At 34.6% G+C, this 21,910-nt stretch overlaps 1 protein-coding gene across 5 annotated transcripts in view; it reads left to right on the top strand.

Moving 5' to 3' along the window:
* Positions 1-21,910, top strand: part of LOC124106574 (probable ubiquitin carboxyl-terminal hydrolase FAF-X) — a 117,947-nt gene that overhangs the window by 79,778 nt on the left and 16,259 nt on the right. For all 5 annotated transcript variants that reach the window (XR_009228614.1, XM_046464250.2, XM_046464251.2 and 2 more), the window contains exons 28-34: positions 1,578-1,686; positions 2,096-2,242; positions 3,065-3,211; positions 3,981-4,203; positions 6,034-6,254; positions 7,870-8,060; positions 17,723-17,896. Coding sequence is in view for 4 of the 5 variants with exons in the window: in XM_046464250.2 (XP_046320206.1) it covers positions 1,578-1,686; positions 2,096-2,242; positions 3,065-3,211; positions 3,981-4,203; positions 6,034-6,254; positions 7,870-8,060; positions 17,723-17,896 (1,212 nt within the window). In the remaining variant the exon portion in view is untranslated. The remainder of the gene's footprint in view (positions 1-1,577; positions 1,687-2,095; positions 2,243-3,064; positions 3,212-3,980; positions 4,204-6,033; positions 6,255-7,869; positions 8,061-17,722; positions 17,897-21,910) is intronic.

The following is a 21,910-nucleotide window of genomic DNA, read 5'->3' on the forward strand; positions in this document are numbered from 1 at the left end:
ATTTGCAAATACGGTCTCCTTTGCTCTTCCTAAAATCAGAGATTAGTTCTCACATTGGAACCATAGGCTTTTGCTAGAGTAATGATACCATTCTTACATTACCTAAGTCAAAAATGTCACAGTAAGGTATATATCTGTAGTTCAACCTGCTTATGAGGTTAAATCCAAGAGGATTTCTGAACACAGCATGCAGTTAAAGTATTGGCAGACTTAACATATTATAATTATCTGACATTATTTGTGGAAACCAGGATATTCAGGCAAAAGAATTGCTGCTAAAGAGTTTGTTTGTTGGAGTCTAGTCTTTATTAGCTGATTTGCATTGGAATGGTTTGGTTTATACACAGCAGCAGTTCTGCTTTATTAATTATGTTTAAAACTGATATTAATTTACATTTTATTATAATTGCAGAACAATAAGTCATTTCCTAAATTTTTGTGACCAATGATAGTCCTTGTTTATAAACAAAATAAATAATACTTACTAACTTGGCGATGACTGAGTGTCCCCTCTGACAGATACTTAAGTCTTAAGCTGTCAACTAAGATTAATACGTAACATTTTTAAATATTTTAAAGTAGTATTCATGTGGTGTTGATTCAGTGCTTCTCAAAAAAGAATTCTGCAATGTAATGTTTGGTTTTTAAACTTGGTGTACAGAATCATTGCATTTGTCTCATTGAAGTTCAGATTCCTGGGCTTCTCGCCCATCATTCATGATTCAAGAAGATTGGAAGGAGGCCTGGGAATTTGTGTATCTTACATATTCTCAGGTGATGTAATCACAGATCACTGGTCTGACACCATGTTTTGAGAAACACTGATAGATAAATTTAGCTACATTGACTTTCCCTAGGTCTTTTGCAGCAGAGCATATCTGATCAGATGTAGTACTTACTATACACCTGAAATCCCAGTGACTCAGGATGCGGAGGTAGGAGGATTGCAAATTCAGAACCAACCTCAGCAACTTAGCAAGGCCCTAAGAAGTTAACAAGACCTAGTCTCAAAATAAAATATAAAACAGAGCTGGGGGTGTGACTCAGTGGTTAAGTAATCCTGAGTTAAATCCCCTAATACAAATAAATAAATAACTAAGTAGGAAATTCTGCAGAGACCAAAGATGTACAGCACTTATTGCATGTGTTTTGTATAGTAGCTAAAGAGGCATTTCCACATTGTTCCAAGAGAATTGTTAAGATGGATCCCACAAGACAAGATGCTTGTATTTTTCATCCAGCTTGTTCTTGACATGTTCCACTTTTACCACTGAGTCACAGTGAGTATTAAAAGCTGAAAAATCACACGCGAAGATCATACTATAAGTAGTTATGTTCCCAATCTTGTGGATAATAATTGAGATTTAACTCCCTGACACAAACCTTAACTTCATCTTCTGTTGCTAAGAACTAATTTGGTTGGCAGTAGACACAGTATCATAGATAACTTTAGCTACACTGGGTTATACTTAATTTTGCTTTCACTGTTAAGATATAACATATGGGAATTATTTTGTCATTATTCCTGAAGTAATATGTTTAAATACAAAAATAGTTTTTAATTCTTTTTATTTCAGAACTGTCCGTCAGTTGGCACAGGAGCAGTTCTTTTTAATGTGTACCAGATGTTGCATGGGACAAAGACCTCTACTTTTCTTCATTACCCTACTCTTTACCATTTTGGGGGTGAGATGTTTTTAAGCGAACCTTTCAATATGATTCATTTGTAAACTTAAGAAATACTCAAAATTATAAATGTGGTATTTATTAGATTTAGAAAAATCAAGATTAAAAATCTTCCTTTTAAAATAGGGAATTAATGTTTTTAATTATTATTCTTTTCTTTTTTTTTTTTTTAAGTGTAGTGCTTAGGATCAAACCTTTTGCCTCACGCATGCTAGGCAAGTCATTCCACTAAACCACAACCCCAGCCCAAGATTAATGAAGTCTTTTTTTTTTTTTTTTTTTTTTTTGGTAAAGGTAAAATTTATAGAGTAGTTTACATATTGTCACTTAATTTTCAGTTTTCTTTAGTTCTAAAAAAATTATGTGGATTGTGAGCATAGGCTCATGCTGTTTTAATTTAATGTTTCAGAGTACAGCAAGAGAGAGAGGTAAATACTCAGGTGATTATTTCACACTTCTACGGCATCTTCTCAGTTATGCTTACAACAGCAATATTAATGTGCCCAATGCTGAAATTCTTCTCAACAATGAAATTGATTGGCTCAAAAGGATTAGAGTAAGTTATATAATATTTAGATTATTTTATGACTGGTAAATCATCTGTCTTTTTAAAGAAGGCTTATAGTTTCTGTATTTATTGAATAGAAAAATAGTAACAAAATGCCTAATTTTTATTTATAAATTTATAATACATGATTTATAGAATGCTCAATTTTGCCTAAATGCCTTGCTTAGAATGTTGATAAAATTCTTGTTTTAATACTTTGGGACTTATTTTATTTTGCAAATTATGTAAATTTTTTTAAGTCAATTTTTGTTTAACACCTGACATTTGAACATTGTTTTAATAGAGTATAATTTGTGAAATTATATTATGTTATATTATATTCCTTTTTTATATCAAGCTGCCTTTGCACTGTAGGATGTTAAGTAGTAATCCTGGCCTCAAACTACAAGGTACCATAGTAATTTTCCTTTCCCTTCATTTATAAAATTTAAAAATGTTGCTGGGCACAGTGGCTCACGCCTATAATTATAGCAGCTCCGGAGGCTGAGGCATGAGGATGGCAAGTTCAAAGCTAGCCTCAGCAAAGCAAAGTGTTAAGCAATTCAGTGAGACCCTGTCTCTAAATAAAATATAAAATAGGGCTGGGGATATGTGGCTCAGTGGTTAAGTGCCCCTGGGTTCAATCCCTAGTACCGCCACCCTCCCAAATTAAAAATATTAGCAAACTGAATGGAAAGGTTTGGGAAATAATATATACAGTCTCATTCCTTTCAAGTCTTTTTTTTTTTTTTTTTTTTTTTTTTTGTGACTCTGTTCTCCTGTCCTGTGTACATCTTTTAATTTAGGCTTGTGATATTTTTCTTTTGGCAGGATAATGTTAAAAACACAGGTGAAACGGGCATTGAAGAACCTATTTTGGAAGGCCATCTTGGAGTAACAAAAGAATTACTAGCCTTTCAAACTCCTGAGAGAAAGTATTATGTTGGTTGTGAAAAAGGAGGTGCTAATCTTGTTAAAGTAAGTTCTAAATTTTGGTGCTACACTGTTAACGACCTTTGAAACATCAGCAAAACTTTCTCAGTAAGAGCTTTACTACATTTTTTTAAAACATAACTTTAGACTTCTTTTGCTATTTGATAAATATAATAGTCTGCTCCCTGCCCAAGTCCTAAGGATCAAACCTGAGGCCTCATTCAGGTATGCAAGCACTTCATCACTGAGTCACATTTTTTTTATTGTTGTTTATTTCTGTTGAGACAGGATCTTGATACATTTTTCAGGCTGATCAAGCTTGTGATCCTCCTCCTTCACTACTTGAATAACTGGGAATACAGGACTTCTACCACATTTGACAATAGATCTGAATTTCTACTCTATCACATTTCAAATTGAGAAAAATGTCTATCTCCCAAAACTGATAATTGTTTATATTGTATTTCTTGATTTTTTTTTAGATTTTATTATTCAAGGGAAAAGTATAATTTTAAATGCACTTTTTAATTTAAAATAAACAATTCCTATCTGATTAAAGGTATATTTATTATCTCATTTTCAGTCAGTTCTCAACTTTACACTTTTTTTTTCATTAATTATATTCAGTAGATTTCTAATGAGAATTTTAATAGCAAATCCAAAAATTCTTTGAGATGTTATTCATTTCAAATAATCATGAAAGCATTTTCCTCCAAGAGGCATAGTTTTTCAAATCTATATGTATTTTATTTTTATATAGAATATGTATAAATAGTAATTTTTTAATAATGTGATATCTCTTCTAACTCCTTAGGAATTGATTGATGATTTCATTTTTCCTGCATCCAAAGCTTATTTGCAATATATGAGAAATGGAGAACTACCAGCAGAACAGACTGTTCCAGTGTGTAGTTCACCATCTACTATCAATGCTGGTTTTGAACTCCTTGTAGCATTAGCTGTTGGTTGTGTAAGAAATCTCAAACAGATAGTAGACTGTTTGACTGAAATGTATTACATAGGAACAGCAATAACCAGTAAGTAAATTGTAAAAGCTGTGTATTGATTGTCAGTATTTTACAATTTAAAATAAAGACAGTTGCGGGCAGGGTTGTGGCTCAGCAGTAGAGCGCTTGCTTAGCGTATGCTAGGCCCTGGGTTCAATGATCTTCAGCACCACATAAAAATAAACAAATAGGGGCTGGGGTTGTGACTCAGTGGTAGAGCACTTGCCTAGCATGTGTGAGGCACTGGATTCAATTCTCAGCACCATATGTGAATAAATGAATAAAATAAAGGCCCATCAACAACTTAAGTAAATAAATAAATAAAATTTTTAGAAATAATAATGTAGAGGTATGTGTCTAACTACAACTAAAAAATAAATATTAAAAAAGAAAAGAATTAAAATTCAAAAAGAAAGTCTGTTGTATATACAATACCAGAACAAAAAAGAATATAAAATCTGTTTGATTTAAAGAGATAATTAAGGCTTATAAATATAATCAATTTGAATGTTAGTAGAACACCAGAAATTGCCTTTGCTCTACTGTCTTTTAGAGCATAAGAAAGATTTTGTTGATATTTTAGGAATTTCTAGGTAAACTTATTGCTTAAAATATATATATATATTCTTTCTCTGTGTGGTGGGGTGGGGAGTGGTGCTGAGGATTGAATACTGGACCTTGTGCATGCCAGGCAAGCTCTCTACCAACTGAGCCCCAGCCCTTAAAATGATATCTTTATATGTCCTATGGACTCTCCAGGGAAGAAATTCTTTTGTTGTTTGGTTGTTGTTGATCTCTTTTGTTTTGTATCATTTTTCAGTGGTTGGGATCAAACTAATCTAGCAACTCAAGTACCCTAGATAAGCACTTTACTCTGTATAGTGGTTTTTTCTGTTTTTGTTGTTTTTAATAAAAATAAAAACCTCTGCATTTTTTGTTTAGTTAGCTGATATATTTACATGATTGTATTTTTCAAGTGTATAAAGAAAATATAAGCTAAAAATTACTGACTTCTATAATACCATATTTGTGGTTCAGAATTTTTTTTTCTGTTGAAGGAAATTGTATATAGGTTGTGTCTTTTTTAGATTTCCCGTCATCTCTGAGAATATTGTGAAAAGTGCTCTTTAACTTTGGGATTTTTATTTTTTGGATTTCTTTTCATTAGTAATACATATATCAGTACATGCAGGTCCTATTCTACTTGCTACACCACTTGCTGTTGAATGTAGTCTTAAACTGTATATTCTGTTATTAATATTTATGTTGTTTTTGGTTTTAAGCCAGGCAGAGGGGAATATAAGTGATTTATAGTTCTTAACATTATATTAAATATCATTGCCTCATTGGCTCTTCACAATAAAATTGTGGTTATAGACAAAGCATTTGTTATTTTCTTAATACTTAATAAAGAAAGATCTAAATGCTCATGTGAGACATACTTTTTATGAGTCTGAACCTAAGTGATCTTGGGTTGAATTAAAACTAAGAAAACTATAATGTTCTGATTATTTTAAAAGTTCAGAAGTATCTTAAGGGCCAAGTATATAAAAATTAAATAAATAAAGCCAATGGTATAGTTAACACATCAAATTTTAATATTAATTTTTAAATTTTATAAAATTTTAATATTATACTATATATTATTGTTTACATGATGTCTATAAATGATATTAACTCCAGAGGTCTGCAGTAAGGATCTATAACACTTGCTCATGTTATTAAAGGATAAACAGTACTATTGCGAAGTACCTTTAGTGGTCGAAATTTTTGCTAATATTAGTTAACCCAGTGGATCTGCAAGCAGACAGAAACATTATTTTCACGTTATAAGCATCTTGTTTTTTTTACTTCTTTCAGCTTGTGAAGCACTTACTGAGTGGGAATATCTGCCGCCTGTTGGACCTCGGCCACCAGAAGGATTTGTGGGGCTCAAAAATGCTGGTGCAACTTGTTATATGAATTCTGTGATTCAGCAGTTATACATGATTCCTTCCATTAGGAACAGTATTCTTACTGTTGAAGGCACAGGTAGTGATATAGATGATGATATGCTCGGGGATGAGAAGCAGGACATTGAGGTAAATTTTAATTATTTTTAACTATTTGATGGTAGTGCTAGAATCTCTGAGCCACTGCCTAGTGTATTACAGTGCTCATTATGTAATAGACTTAAAACTCCATAGTTAGCAATTTTTGTCAGTTTTCTGTTTGTCTTTCAAGCAAGCACAGTTAATATAACCATGTTTTGTGAGTCCTGTTTAAGTGTTTGACTATTAAATTGACTATTAAATTACATTTTCATTCTTTTAATTTTTAAAGTTACTGTGTCTATTCTAATGAGGCTACTTATCAGACTTTTTCAGGGTACATAAAGCCAAAGAAAAGTGAAGTTTTAGTGGCAGATCAGGGTATATATACTAAGACATGGCTGTTAAATATGTGAATTATGGAAGACAAATTAACTGCCTTTCACTTTTTCTTGCATATATGCCAATAAGAACTAAGTGTGGAGGGCTGGGATTGTGACTCAGTGGTAGAATACTTGCCTGACATGTATGAGACACTGGGTTTGATTCTCCGGTCTATCAATAACTGGAAAAAATGTAATAAATAAAATTTTTAAAAAAGAACTAAGTATGGGTCAAATTATGACAATAGTGGTAATATTTCTTTCCCCATTTCTAAAGTTTTTTTCCTTCAGTGATCAGAAATAGTTTGTCAGATAATAATCCATCATTTAGGAAGTTTCTGAATCATACACCTGCCTCCATCTTCTAGAATCTAATAAAGCATACCCAACCAGCAGTAAGGTCTGATTAAGTTTACCATTTTAGTATCTGTGGGGTATACAATCTAGAAAAGAACCACACTGGTGAAATTTGGTTGTGCATACCATCCTGCTAAAGGTATTGAGTTAAATATAAAGATGGCTAATCACATAGAAAAAATAAATCAGGCAAAAAAATGTGATAATATTTCATCTTTATGTTATCTGCTCTTTCTTTCAGTAGGATTGTCTGTATTTACTAATTCCTAGACTGTGAGCTTCTCAAGGAAAGGAACTATTCATTTCTCTATTATAGTAAACTTCAAATACAAAGAAAACAGAAAGATCTTCAGTCTTCTCCAAAACAAATAAATTATACTCTTTCGCTACATTGAGATTATGACTTTTAGAAATACTTTTTGTCAGATAATTACTACAGCAACTATTACTATTCATTCTACTATTACTACAGCAACCCTATATTTATTTATGGTTATTTATTTATTAACATTTATTTATGGCTATATTTATTGAATGTTAATAATTCTGGTTGTGTGTCTAATTATTTCATACTAACCATGAAGAATAGTTCCCATAAGAAGATATTGAATCTTAAAAAGATAGAATAAGTTACTCCCCAGAAGTTACTTAAGTCAGTGAACTTATTTTTCACTATTCCAGTGTACTTGAACAAATGTTACTACCTCCAGTGAAACTTTAATAATATTATTTTATTATTATTTTCTAACTCACCTGTAAAATTTTTTATGACCTATTAAAAAAACACTAGTATTCTAAATTGAAAGATTAATTTAGAAAGAAGAAATACAGAATAATGCAAGTCGTTTACCATTTGGTATTTCTTTAAACTTATTCCTCTACTTTTAAAGTTAAATTAGCTCATCAGTGATGTTTTTGGTCTGTAGATTAATGTTGATCCCCGAGATGATGTATTTGGATATCCTCATCAGTTTGAAGACAAACCAGTATTAAGTAAGACAGAAGATAGGAAAGAGTATAATATTGGTGTCTTACGACACCTTCAGGTCATCTTTGGTCATTTGGCTGCTTCCCAACTACAATACTATGTGCCCAGAGGATTTTGGAAACAATTCAGGTAAATAATGGGTGAATGATCACTTTAGTTTTATAAAACTAATGCACTCACTTTAAACTTCTAAAAGATATGTTAGAACATATATTTATTTAATGTTTAAATAATGGTAGTCCTCTAGCTGTACTTTTTAGTCAATTTTTCTTTACTATTGTCCCAACTGGAAAGGCTTAAGTGCTTTTACTCTCTTAACATATCACTTGTTTTGTATTTTGTTAAACTTTGAACTACAAAAGAGAATATAGGTTTTCTCCTTGATTTAATTTTATTCTGAATTGAAGCAGATATCAAATGTATTTTCTATGTAGTTTGTCATTTATTTGTTTGGGTTTTGTTTTGATACTAGGGAATGAACCCAGGAGAACTTTTCCACTGAGCTACATCTTCATTCTTTTTTTTTTTTTTTTTTTTTTTTTTTTTTGGAAGAAGGGTTATGCCAAATTTGCCGTGTCTTACACAACCAAGCATGGTACCAGTAAGGGCTGATGGGGGATTAGAAAAGAAAGACTCACAGATGTCAACATAAATAGCTGGGATCAGATGGAGGTGTGCTCTCTGATGGACAAGCAGATCTGAAGAGTTATTCCAGCAATCTTTATTTATATATGACTCATTATCAGGTTAAAGTCTTTGCAAGCATTATTCTTTGTACTCAGGAAAGTTACGTAATTAGAAACATCTATGCAGCTTTTCCACAGTTGCAGTGTGCACTGTTAAGAGCTTTATGCTGCTCTCAAGGAGGCCCATTGTTGAAAGTTACTGTTAAGCGGGTAGGTTCAGGAATACCAGAGCTTAAGAAACATTGTGGTTATCTAGCATGAGAATTCTTCTGTACCCTGGAGCTGTGTACCTGAGATCAAGGTCGAAGCTGATAAGACTCTTGCACATAGCCTCTTCAGGTGGGGTATTACCATGCCAACTAGGTATCCTGTGCCCTTGCACAGTCCCACGCAGCAGGTACACCACAGCCATGAAGTCTTCAGAAACCCCCAGTCTCAAGTCACTGCTCTCCTGGTCTCTGTCACCACTCTCCACATCTGTTCCTTTTTTATTTTTTAAATGCAAGTGATGGGTTAAAACTTGGAGTCATTAGATTTCTCCTCAGAAGATTTGGCATCCAAAACTGTATCACAACATATTCCAAAGAGTAAAACCATTTAGATCATTAAGTATTTGTTTAGCAAGCCATGTGTGATCCACAGAGTCAATTTGACTTTCTTGAATATCTTGGCTATGATGGTATAACGTATTAGATCCAGGCTCATTGTTTCCTTACCAAATGCCCATTAAGTGATTTATAATTTTCTCCCAATTCCATTGAGAAGCTGTGACCCAAGTATATCTGCAGTTAGCATGGCAGCCAAGCTTTAAATTTAAATTTAGCCAAGTCAGTAACAAATTGAGCATTTTGTATGCCTTTGGATAAGGATATAGCAGCAGTCATGATAGAGACTAAAGCAGATATCAAGCTGAATCTCCAGTTATAACAAGACTTAAAGAGCATGCTGGTTTCTCCTATCTGGGAATGAGTCTATTATAAGACTTGAACTCCAGTATCAGAATTCCAGGGCTCTCAAATATTAGCTGTAGTCAAAAATAAACGAAGGTTATTATAACACAAGTATCCCTGATCTCTGTTATCTCATAATGCATTTAGTCACTTTACAGTTTATAACAATTACATAATGATTTTTGTTGTCCTGTTTACTTTTCATATTTCTGGAAATTAAAACAGGCCACAACAAGACAATGTTTATTCACAGATCAGGTAGTAGGGAGGTTGTCAAGCCTCTAAAGGTTTCTTTGTATTCCACCACCACTAAAGGTCAGAACATTACTTATAAATTCTCCAGGGATCATAGATTTTTGATTTAGGTGTCCCTCATCAACTCTGTAAGACCAATCCAAAATATATTCATTACTACTATAGACGTTATGACATACTGGCCAAGTGTTGGCATACACTATCCATTTAGGAAAGGCACCCAGTTCTATCATTGGGGAGTTCCATTTTTAAAAACATCTTAATATATTTAGTTATATCCCAAGGGCGAGTGAGTTTGGCTATCTTGGCTCCCCATACACTATCATCTTGGAACAGAGCACAAATGGGAGCTTGAAACTCGGCTCTTTGTGCAGATATGTAAGAAGTTTGTACCACTTTAGTGTTAGCAATACTATAGTAACCAGCCTAACCTGTACTGGAGCCATCAATACTGTAAGTGCCTCAGGTATTGGCTGGGTGCATACTATTTTTGGAAAAATAAGACACTCTAGCAAACTGAATAAAGCCTATTATGAGGATAATGATTTTCTACTTGGCAGAAAAATCAACAGAAGCCACTTGTTATAGCCATCCTTATTGGACTGAAAACAGTACTACAATAAGAGAAGGCTCTGTAGAACTGGATTTCCACCTTTACTAAGCTGAGAAACAAGATCATGAAATGGGATTAAAGATGTTTGAGTAAAGAGCAAGATGAAGCCATTTGATAACTCCTAAAGACTACCATATAGCTCCTAAAGGAAAAAACGTGTAGGCTCCTTTGAATTAATTTTAGTAGTTGTGCAATCTTAGTGACAGTTTCAGCTTTTATTAACACCACCTTTGTTTCTGCAGCAAGCTGTTGAGCACAGGCCTGAAAGGGATCCACACATAAAATATCAGAAAAGTGCTCAAATCTGTATTAGATAATTGTAAGCTAGACCTTAACTATTTAATATCTTTCATTAACTTTTGAAAATCATTGAGAGAACATAAGACATCAGTTCTAATCTGTACATTTTGTTGACAAGTTTTACGTTCTTCAATTAAACTTCCTAAAAAAGGAGAGGTGGTTTTGTACCTTTTCAATGGTAAACACAAGCCCATAGTGACAAAAACACTAAGTGAGCATACATTTGTAAAAGTATACCTGAATCAGGATGGGCCAAAATATGTCATTCATATAATGAATAAATATGCATTAGAGTACTGTTTTTGCACAAGAGCTATTGTTTGAGCTACAAAAAGTTTAACATAAAATAGGACTATTAGCCATACACTGTGGTAACATCTTCCAACAGTATATTTTAGTTGGCTCCTTAAAGTTAATAGATGGAATGCTAAATGTAAAGCACTTACAAGTAGCTGGATGTGAAGGTTTAATGAAAAAACAATCCTTTAAATCTGTAACAGTTAAAGGATAATCAAATGGAATAGCTATGAAAGAAGGATGCTGAGACTAGAGAATCCATCAATTACCAGATTTTTTCCTTAATTACAGAAATTAGAATGTTTCAAGGACTGAAAGTAGATTCAGTATGACCAGCTTATAGCTTTTCTTGGTCTACTATATGAGTTGGTTGAAGCTTCCCCCCAATAAGGGGCCATTGATTAACCTAGATGGGGTCATTTAATGTCCAGTTAGTTTTTCTGCTGTCTTATGGGTCAAAGACATACTCCTAATCATCCTATTGAAAAGATACATCCTAATCATCCTATTGAAAGGATGATTAGAAGTATATCCTAATCCATATTTTTCTTATTGAGAAGATTGTGCCACTGGAGAATACCTTCCTTGTTGATTTTTGCTGAATCCTTTGGGAATAAATCTTTGATCAAACATTTGAGAAGTGACCACAGATCTAGGACTCATTAGTAAAAGGACTCGTTACTATATCACAACCCTATAAATGTACTGCAAACTTTTAAGACTATAATGATTGAAATGTCTCTTGTTTCCTTCTGAGACTTTCTATCGAAGATACTGAGCACTTTGTACAGATTGAGAAATATTATCTAAGCCTTCCAAATTCGTATAGACTCTATGTAAAGACCAATTTTTAGGCCAGCATACTATGGAATAACAGATACATCTGCCACAGGGTCTATAATACCTTGAAATTTTTTTTTTGGTTGTTTATTTTAAGCTCAAATTGAAAGCGTTCTTCCTTCCTAATTATTTCCTTACTAATTATCTTTCCTTACTAATTATTCCCAATATGTCTTATCTGATGAGCCAAATTCTTGACCACCTCTAAGTATTTGTGATAGAAATTTTTCTTGTTGATCAATAAGGCAAAAGAAGAAATGGAACTAAATTATTTTCTGGAAGTTCTTGAACGATGGAATTGGTGATTTTTAGTTCTCCTGTAAAATCTGGATCATTACTCCTGGCAGTACTTGAAATCCCTTCACAGTTAGCCTTCTCTGTTCCAATATAAGTCCTACTGTGCCAGAAGGCAAATGGCCATAAATACCAATGGGTGTTGGCCTATTTTGGGTATCAGTACATTCCTGGCAGTAGGGTGGAGGTTTAATTCTGCACATCCTGCTGGGGCCCTGTGTGGAGAGTGGTGACAGAGATTGGGAGACCAGTGTCTGAGATTGGGATTCCTGATAAGTTTACTGCTGTGGATATTTGATGACTCTGAAAGTTTCTGTGCAAAGGCGTAGGATGCCCAGTTGCAATGGGAATGTCCTTCATGCTAGAGTCTTATCAACTTCAACCTTATTCTCAGGCACACAGCTCCTAGGAGTGAAGGAGTTTCCTTGCTAAAATAATCACAATGTTTCACCTGTTCCACTTCTCCTTAATCTGCCCTGGAATTAGTAACTTTTAATCAATGGACTTTCTTGAGAACTGCACAATGTTCCTAACATTGCACATTGCAGCTATAGTATGTAGATTGCTGATGTAATTCTTTAGACCCGCTTCTCCATCAGAGAGCAGCACTCTACCTGACCCCAGCTGTTCAATCTTTAAGATCTGTGTTTGTGAATCTTATTTCTTTCAATCTCCCATCGCCCCTCACCAGAACCTGCTAATTTGCCGCACTAATCATAGCAGCCCTATACAGGTCCTAGATGGTGGGAAGAAAGGTTTGGCAGAATTTTGTCTGCTCTGGAGTAAGTGACAGTGTCCCCACAGTTTGACAGGGCCAGGGCTGGCCTGCCTTTTGTTTCCCTTCTGAAGAGGCAAATATTATCCATGTGTATTCATTTGAGATCTGTGTTCATTTGTCCCAGTGTTTACCACTGTGGCAACAAGGACACAGGCCTGGTTTGGCTTGCCTTTGTATTTTGGCCATGTAGCTTTCCTCAGTCTCTGGCTAAATGCCCACTCTGTCCACAAGTAAAATATACCTTTTAGAATTTTATTCTTTCAAGCTACCAGGTATTTTTTAGGGTTTAGCCAAAGTTACTCTTTGAACATACATGCTCCCAGTTTCAGTACAGAGACATACAAAATCAGTAACCATTTCTTTCTCATTATAACGGTGGATGAGCTCCTGACAGGTTTTCTTAGCATTTTTAACAGCCACTTTAACCACTAAATTGTCAGCATCTGTTTCTTTAATCACTTCACTAATAGCTTGATATAGCTGTACCACAAAATGTGTGTAAGGTTCATCAGGACCCTGTTTAATGTTAGTGCTGCCCGTAGTCTGTTCTCCCTTATTTGGCAACTCTCTCGAGTCTTTTTTTCTTTTTTTTCTTTTTCCTTTTTTTTAATATTCATTTTTTAGTTATAGGTGAACACAATATCTTTATTTTATATGTATGTGTTGCTGAGGATCGAACCCAGTGCCTCATGCATTCTAGATAAGTGCTCTCCCTCTGAGCCACAACCCTAGCCCCTCTCTCCAAGTCTTTTTTTTTTTTTTAGCAGCTACATTTATTTGCAGGTAGACCTGTATATCAGAATTCAGCTGGAGAATTGTGTCAGCAAATTGTCCAGTTCCAATCATCATTTTATAAATGATACTAACATCATAAGCTTGATTCTGTCACCCTTTTTTGTACTAAGTTCTGTCCATTTAGATTTTTTAATCACTCCCTGATAAGCAGATCTTAGCTAGTGTGAGCCAGTCATTGGGAATTAAACTTCATTGGCAAGAGATTCTAATAAGCTCTGTACAAATGGAGCTCTGGGGCCATATATAGAATTTGTACCTTAAGTTTTTTTAAGAGTTTTTAAAGGAATGGGCTCAACAAAGCCTCTGGCTAGAATTATTAGGATCATATCTTCAAAAACAGGATACATATTGGGCTGGGGTTGGGGCTCAGTGATAGAGCATTTGCCTAGTATGTGCAAGGCCCTGGGTTCGATCCTCAGCACCACATATAAATAAATAAATAAATAAAAGGCATTGTGTCTAACTACAACTAAAAAATAAATATTAAAAAAAAAAGAATATATCTAAAATATCCATTGCTCTCAAATCCCTGTTCTCTTCAATGTCCTTATTAGACTCCTCCCCGGAGCCCCCTTCTATACCTTGAGTATGTCCATCCCACTAAGCCCCACTATCCATTCCTGTTTATTATCAGAAAATGAGAGCTCTGGTGTAACAATTGAGCTCTTCTAACAGAATTACCTCTTTTTTAAAGCATATCTTTAAACACAGAAACATAATGATCCTTTTTTTTGGATCCTGTATTTCCCTTGTTTTTACATGTGACCCTTAATGGATCCTTACCTCCTTACCTAAAGGATTTTTTTTATCTGATGCATCCTCAGTTATCTAGTTATCTAGTTATTGAATAAAATACACTAAGTGCAGTGGTTCACACCAGTAATCCCAGAAGCTCAGGAAGCTGAGGTAGGAGAATCTCAAATTCAAAGCCAGCCTTAGCAACTTCTGAGCCCCTAAGCAACTCAGAGAAACCTGAGACCCTGTCTTTATAAAAAAGGGATTAGGGATATGTCTCAGTAGTTAAATACTAGGTTCTACAGTGTCTAAACAAAGAAATAAAATATTTAGAAATCAATATAACAAAACTGGCAAAAGATGTCTACAATGAAAACTATAGAACACTGAAGAAAGAAATTGAAGATTTCAGAATACGGAAAGATCTCTCATGTTCTAGGATAGGCTGAATTGATATTAAAATGGCCATAGTAACATTTTATGATTTATAAAACTATTATTTTGGGGGGGCAGGGGGGGATGCCAGGGATTGAACTCGGGGCACTCAACCATTGAGCCTTATCCCCAGCTCTATTTTTTCTTTCTTTTAAAATTTTATATTTAGTTGCTGATGGACCTTTATTTATTTATATGTATTACTAAGAATCAAACCTAGTACCTCACATACGCTTGGCAAGAACTCTGCCACTGAGCCACCCAGCACCATCCCCCCAGCTCTGTGGGTATAAATATAAAACTTAATAGATCCTGATGATACTGTAAATGTTCTATATCTTGACTGTCATAATAGAAACAGACATACCCATGATAATTGTTTACAAGCACATACACAAAAATGGTATAAACTAGACTCAAGAAATCTGAATGTGATTGAAGCTTACACTGGTATCAGTACTGATCCTGATAATTGCAATACATATATAGTTTTGCTAGAACCTGCCAGTGGGGAAACTGGTTAAGAAGTTCACTTTTTGCTCAGATCTGTGGGGAATTGATTCCAAGAGCATTTAGATAATAAATTTTGCAAATTCTTACTTCAAATAAATTATGACCTTATGATCTACCTGGTCTATCAGAAAGAAAAGAAAAAGAGTGACTAACATCTGTGAGATAGGAAACGTAAGAATTCTACAGGAGCTACTAACTTGAAGATTTTAGGCTATAATGCAAGGTAGAACATTGACAGAGAAACTAGTGACATTCCTTACTTCTGGAGAGATTGCGTAGAATTGAGGTAAACTGAAAATATTGTTTATAGTAAAAAAGCTGCAAAAATTAAGTCACCTTTAATTTCTGTTGAGTATTCTGGAGCTAACTATCATTACATGTATGAGAGGGGAAATAGTCTGGTAGGAAAAGAACTACATGAAAGAGTTAGAGGTAACAGTCTTTACAAACTCTTAACAATTATAAAAGCACGATCTGAAAAGATGAACTACATCTCAGATGCAACTCAGAAAATCTTAGTTTTAAGTTTGGGGGGGGTTTCTGTTTAGTTTTCATTTAAAACAACCTCCCTAAGCTACCCATACTGCCTGCCTCCCTTAGACTCATAGAAAAATCTACTTATCTGGACAACAAATAAGTAGTTGACAGGAATTAATGATAGAAGTGTCTGACTACAAAAGCTAATATTAGGACTTATGTTGTAATATTGTTTGGTGGTTGAATAACTTCTACCATTGTAAAATTTAACATCCTGTTTCCCGCAAGAATGGTCTTTTTTTTTTTTTTTTTTTTTTTTTTTTTGAGAAAGAAAGGGGGTCTCTCTTAAGTTGCTTTTAGCACCTTGTTTTTGCTGAGGCTGGCTTTGAACTCGCAATTCTCCTGCCTCTGGGATTGTAGGCATGCACCATCACACCCATTTTAGTCTGTATAAATTTAAAATGAATTTTTAGTGTAGTGAAATCTTTTTAAATTGTGAAAATTCACCCTGATGTGGATGAATAAGACAATGTAGCTCAATGGCAAATTCAGAAAATTGCCATACATTTGCTAAAAATAATACATTCTCCAGGTGTGGTATGAATAATGTTAAAGTAGATATTCTTGGTACTTTCCACTACATCATCTTTTTTGCCAATAGTAGTTCTTATTTTGGTGGTGGTTGTGATTGTTTGGTATTACTAGGGAATTGAACCCACTATGCTACATCAACCAAGCCTTTGGGGTTTTTTAAGTTATTTTTTATTTTATTTTATTTCGATATAGATATTAACGTCCTCCCCTCCTCCCCCTCCTCCCCTCCCCCTCCTCCCCTCCCCCTCCTCCTTCTCGTCCCCCTCCCTCCCCTCCCATTCCCCCTCCCCTCCCATTCCCCCTCCCCCTGTCTTCCCTCCCCCTCCTCCTCTCCCCTCCTCCCCCCTCCTCTCCCCTCCTCCCCCCTCCTTCTTCTTCTTTAGTTTTTGTTGGACACATACCTTTATTTTATTTTTGCTGAGGATTGAACCCAGCATCTCACACATGCTAGGCAAGCGCTGTACTACTGAGCCACAATCCCAGCCCTCTTCTCAATACTTTGAGAAAAGGTCTCACTAAGTTTCCAAGGCTAACGTCAAACCTGTAAGCCTTGTGAATATCTGAGATCCCAAGCATGTGCCACAATATCTCATTTTGTGTGTACACAGTTGATATTTAATTTTCTCAGAACTGATTCACATAAAATGTAGAATCACTTATAGTCTTGAAAATACATTTATTCTAACAAAATGGTCAACTTTTTCTTTTTCCTTTTTTTATTTTTTAGTTGTATATTTTATGTGGTGCTGAGAATCGAACACAGTGACTCTCACACATGCTAAGCAAATGCCCTAGCCCTTTCTTTTTCTCTTTTCACTTGGAAAAATGCTTTAGGGATAAAGTGTTATGACTATTTTACTGAATCACACAAAGAATAAACACAGAATTGTGAGGAAAAATAACTCTAGTATCATCATATGTTGGGTTTCTCTGACTTGAAAATGATACTACTTGAATTAAAAAATATATGAAATACTGTATCTCATAAAACAAATATTCTATCATCAATCTGAGTTACACCAAGAGTTTTACAATAATTCATTAACTCTGCAATTATTTTTATTATGAGCTTTATTTCCAATATCTTTACTATAAAATTTGCATTGGTTTATTTTATCTTCCCTTATGTAAAAAATAAACTTTTAGATTATGTTTCTGTCATCGTTATTTTGTTATGAAGATGAAATTTTGGGACTCTTATTCCTTGTTTTATTCCATTTATTTAATAGGCTTTGGGGGGAACCTGTTAATCTTCGTGAGCAGCATGATGCCTTAGAATTTTTTAATTCTTTGGTGGATAGTTTGGATGAAGCTTTAAAAGCTTTAGGACATCCAGCTATGTTGAGTAAAGTCCTAGGAGGTTCCTTTGCTGATCAGAAGATCTGCCAAGGCTGTCCACATAGGTAAGTTGCTGTGTTTTCAGTGTGTGCATATTGGTCTTTTTTAATAGTGTAAATAAAATTTTCACTTGTATTTTGGAGTATACTAATTATTGCCAAATGCCTAGGACTGTGAAGGATTTATATGCGTTTGCAATTTCCCACATTTTTATTGAATTTTCTCCCAAGGAATATTTTTAGTGTTTCATTGTTTCCTCATGCATTCTTACCCTTGCTCTGTCATCCCAACACGTAAAATGGTATTTTAGGAAAGCCTACAAATACTGTTGAAAAAGACCTTCTTTGTTCTAATATAATTTACTGTTGAAATATATTAATGTGTCTTCTAAATGTATTTTTAAGTCATCATCAGTTCTTGTTCTTGAAATATTTCAGGTATATTTTCATATCAAATGATTTAGTAGGAAGGACTATATTTTGGCTTTGATATAATCAAAAAGGAAATTTTAGGTTCCTAATAAAAAGAAAAAGCCATTGGTTTAGTTCAGAAAGGTCGTTAATGGATGATTATCATTTGAATGTTTTACTTCAAAACTTGTACTTGATGTAATGTTGATTTGAAATTTTTTTCTCACCAAAATACTATAATATTTTCAGTGGTACATGGTGGCACACACCTATAATTCCAGCTCCTCAGGAGACTAAGGCAGAAGAGTCACAAGTTCAAAGCCAGCCTCAACAACTCAGAAAGACCTTGTGTCTAAAGAAAATACAAAAGAGGGCTGGATATGTGGCTCAATGGTTAAGCACCCCAAGGTTCAATTCCTGGTACCAAAAAAGAAAATTTTCTCAACCATGTTAAATATAAACATTTAGTAAAGCAGGTCCTTTTGAAGGTAAGAACTAATATAGCAAAAAGTGATAACTACATAAAGGAAATTTTTTCATCATTTCATAGTGCTGTTCACTCACAAGTTGAGAGGCATTCATTTCACTTAGCCAACTTTCAGTCCTTTGAAAACTTTTACATAATTTTAGAAATACAAGTATATCACTTTTTGATAACCTGTTTCTTTTAGTCTTCAGTTTTTCATCTTTTAAAAGTAATTGGAAATTAATACTTTATTCTGTTTAGTCAAAATATCCAAAATTCAAAAGTACACATGCTCTCTAAACTTCTTGTTAGATATATATACAAGTCCCAAGTTGTCTTATATTAAAGGGCATTGTGGTTTTAGAATATTTTAATTTTTCTGGAATATATATATTGTTCAGGATTTCTTTTTTTTCTTCTTATGAAGGCAGATATCTGATCATACTGCAATTTGCATAACTCATTTATATAAGTGATTTTATTTTTGTTTCTATCCTGTTTCTCCTGACTAAAAATTTATAAATATTAAGGTCTGTGACCTAAATATATCTCCTGTACTTTACTCATCTCTTTTTGATAAATGAATTTAATGGTTGAGAATGTATTCTTCCTATCTCATATTCTGATTTTATCATATGTGTCATCACAAATTTTGGGTCACTGTTGTAAAATATTACCAGAGTTTGGACTGCTGACTCATTCTCATGTTGTTTAATCTGGACTTCTTTTTATAACTAGAACCATATACTAGAAGCAATATAGACTATATTGTTTGAACTTGTTAGAAAAGCTTCTTGTACAAAAATTGAAAAACACTTAAAAATTCACCCTTAGTAATAATAGTAGTCTAAAACGACTTTTTAAGAAACATGAAAGCAGCTGGAGATGTAGCTCAGTTCTAGAATGTCCCTGGGTTCAATTCCCACTACCAAACAAACAAAAAGTCTAGAATAACCGTGTTCCGAACTTGATGAGTCTTAAACTTATCATGAATTCTGTTTGAACAGCTTGTCTTGCATAAGTCCATTTGTGCCAGGTGGATGGGGTATGTTGCAGAAAAGTCAAAGATAAGTCCCTGGAGACAGAATGGGAGGTACATGATTTGTTGGGGGAAATTTACAAGAGATTAGTGTCTGCTCCAAAAAGTGTGACAGTTGACAGCACCTCTCTTCTCATGGTACAGTGATAGCCAACTGGCCACATGACTCAGCCTTTCCAGATTGCCTTCAGTTCCAATCTAGGATGGGAACTTTATATATATGTAGATATATATGTTTTTGTATGTTATTCTGCAGAAGCAGTGGCATCATCAGCATTAGCTAAGGTTAGTTTAGCTTAAGTTTGTTTATATGACCAGTCTTTCAAGGAGCAGCTCTCCTGGTATACATCTTGCCCTGGTTCCCAGTGTGCACAAAAGCAAGCCAGTGTTCTTCAAAATAATATATGTCTTTTTTTTTTTTTTTTTCTAGACAAGGCTCTTGTTATTGTTCTTAGAATTTTGGAAACAGAAAGGGAACACTTGGAGACAAGTGTTTTACTATCTTCCTCTGCTTTAGGGATGATACAACAGAAATACAGGAAACAGTGAGGCTAGACAAAACTCATTTCAAATGACCACTGCACCTCATAAATGAAATCAAAATTGTCTACCAGCTTTCTCTCACCCTAGTTTCATTATCTTTTCTTACTCTTTTGTGTTTCATTTCATGTTCAGTATGCTTTTATCATTGTTTTAGAATATACTCCTCCTGCTTTAACAAAAAATATTTTAAAAGTTTGCTATCAACAGTGTGCCATTTCTCTTAATTCCCTCAAAAGGACATGTCAGTGATTGTCCTCTACCATCTAGATTTGTATCAGTGCATTCCATGACAGTCATACCATTACAGTAGAATCACCTAAACATTGTATCAGAGTAGGTCCCTGAGTAACTGTCACATTGCTATATGATTCCCCCCTGGCCACAAAAGATTATTATTATTCTAATAAAACTTTTTTTCCCCCTTGCATCAAAACTACTTATCATGGAGACAAACTTCTTCCAGCTTCTGTTACAGAAGAGACTGCCCAACGCAAGGCCCAGCTACAGTGATTTGACCACTGCAACAACATTCTTGTCAGAACTTATTCCTAAATCTATGTTCACTTCTGCAAATCCCCTCCTTTTGCTCACATCACCTGACAGCTCCCAGTGAAGTCACTGCCCAGGATATAGAAAGAGAGAGGAAAGATCTCTTAGACAAGAGGTGCATTTGGGGTCTTCCAGAGTTGTAGCTATGCACATTGTTCTAAGTGCTACCCAACTGGGAACACAAAGCATCCTGACATCCTCACTAAACATTTCTTGAGCATTATAGGATTTTCTTGATAACTTCCAGCTGACTTTATTCCACAGTCCTCTGAAGGATTGTGGGACCTGCTTGGTGCCGCCTACACACACACACACACACACACACACCCTTAACAGATAAGAAAATTAGACCTGCAATATTCCTTAACCAAATTTAGATTCTTCTGAGCCTTTTTCTTAATCAGACCCCACCTTGGGCTTCTGTATCCAGTTTTAGTATACATTCTGCTAAGTCAAGTATAGATAGAACCCCCTTGCTTGACATCTGAGCCAGTACTGTATACTTCACCTTTGATGCCTAAGCCTGTTTTATCAAGAGACTTGTTAAGCCACTTTAGCAACAGTGCCCCATTCTTTAGGTCTCATTTTAGTAATTTTCTATTTCCACACTCCATGGTTCTACAGTTGTCTTGTTCTTATACTCAGAGTTGAACTTGATCTCTCCCCTTTGTGATACAGCCCTCATTACATTTTCTTTGACAAGGTCACAGGTTAAATGATTACCAAGTCTGTCTGGTTTATAAGTGGTAGAAATTTCAAATGCTCTGGCTATGCAACATGTGTTCATGAACATAAAACCAAAAGGCAGCATTGCCCCTCTGTTGTATTCTTCTGGCAGCTTTGGGCTTAAAAGGCTGTTTCTGCCTTCCAGTGTTCTGGCATCTTGTCTTTTCAGACTCCCATACTCATCTTCATCCTCCCCAAAATTATATTCCCATTTGTCATAAGCAACATCTTCCCACAGAACCTCACTCATGAAATTTCATCTTAGTAGAACCTTCCAATCTTATTTGGTGATATAATCTCTTTTCTCAGACATATCTTCTTCTAGGAAAAATCTGGAAGGTTTCAG

This window comes from Marmota monax, unplaced genomic scaffold (genome assembly GCF_021218885.2).
Source record: "Marmota monax isolate L192 unplaced genomic scaffold, Marmota_monax_Labrador192_F-V1.1 WCK01_AAM20220418_F8-fsc00260, whole genome shotgun sequence".
Taxonomy (NCBI): Eukaryota; Metazoa; Chordata; class Mammalia; order Rodentia; family Sciuridae; genus Marmota; species Marmota monax.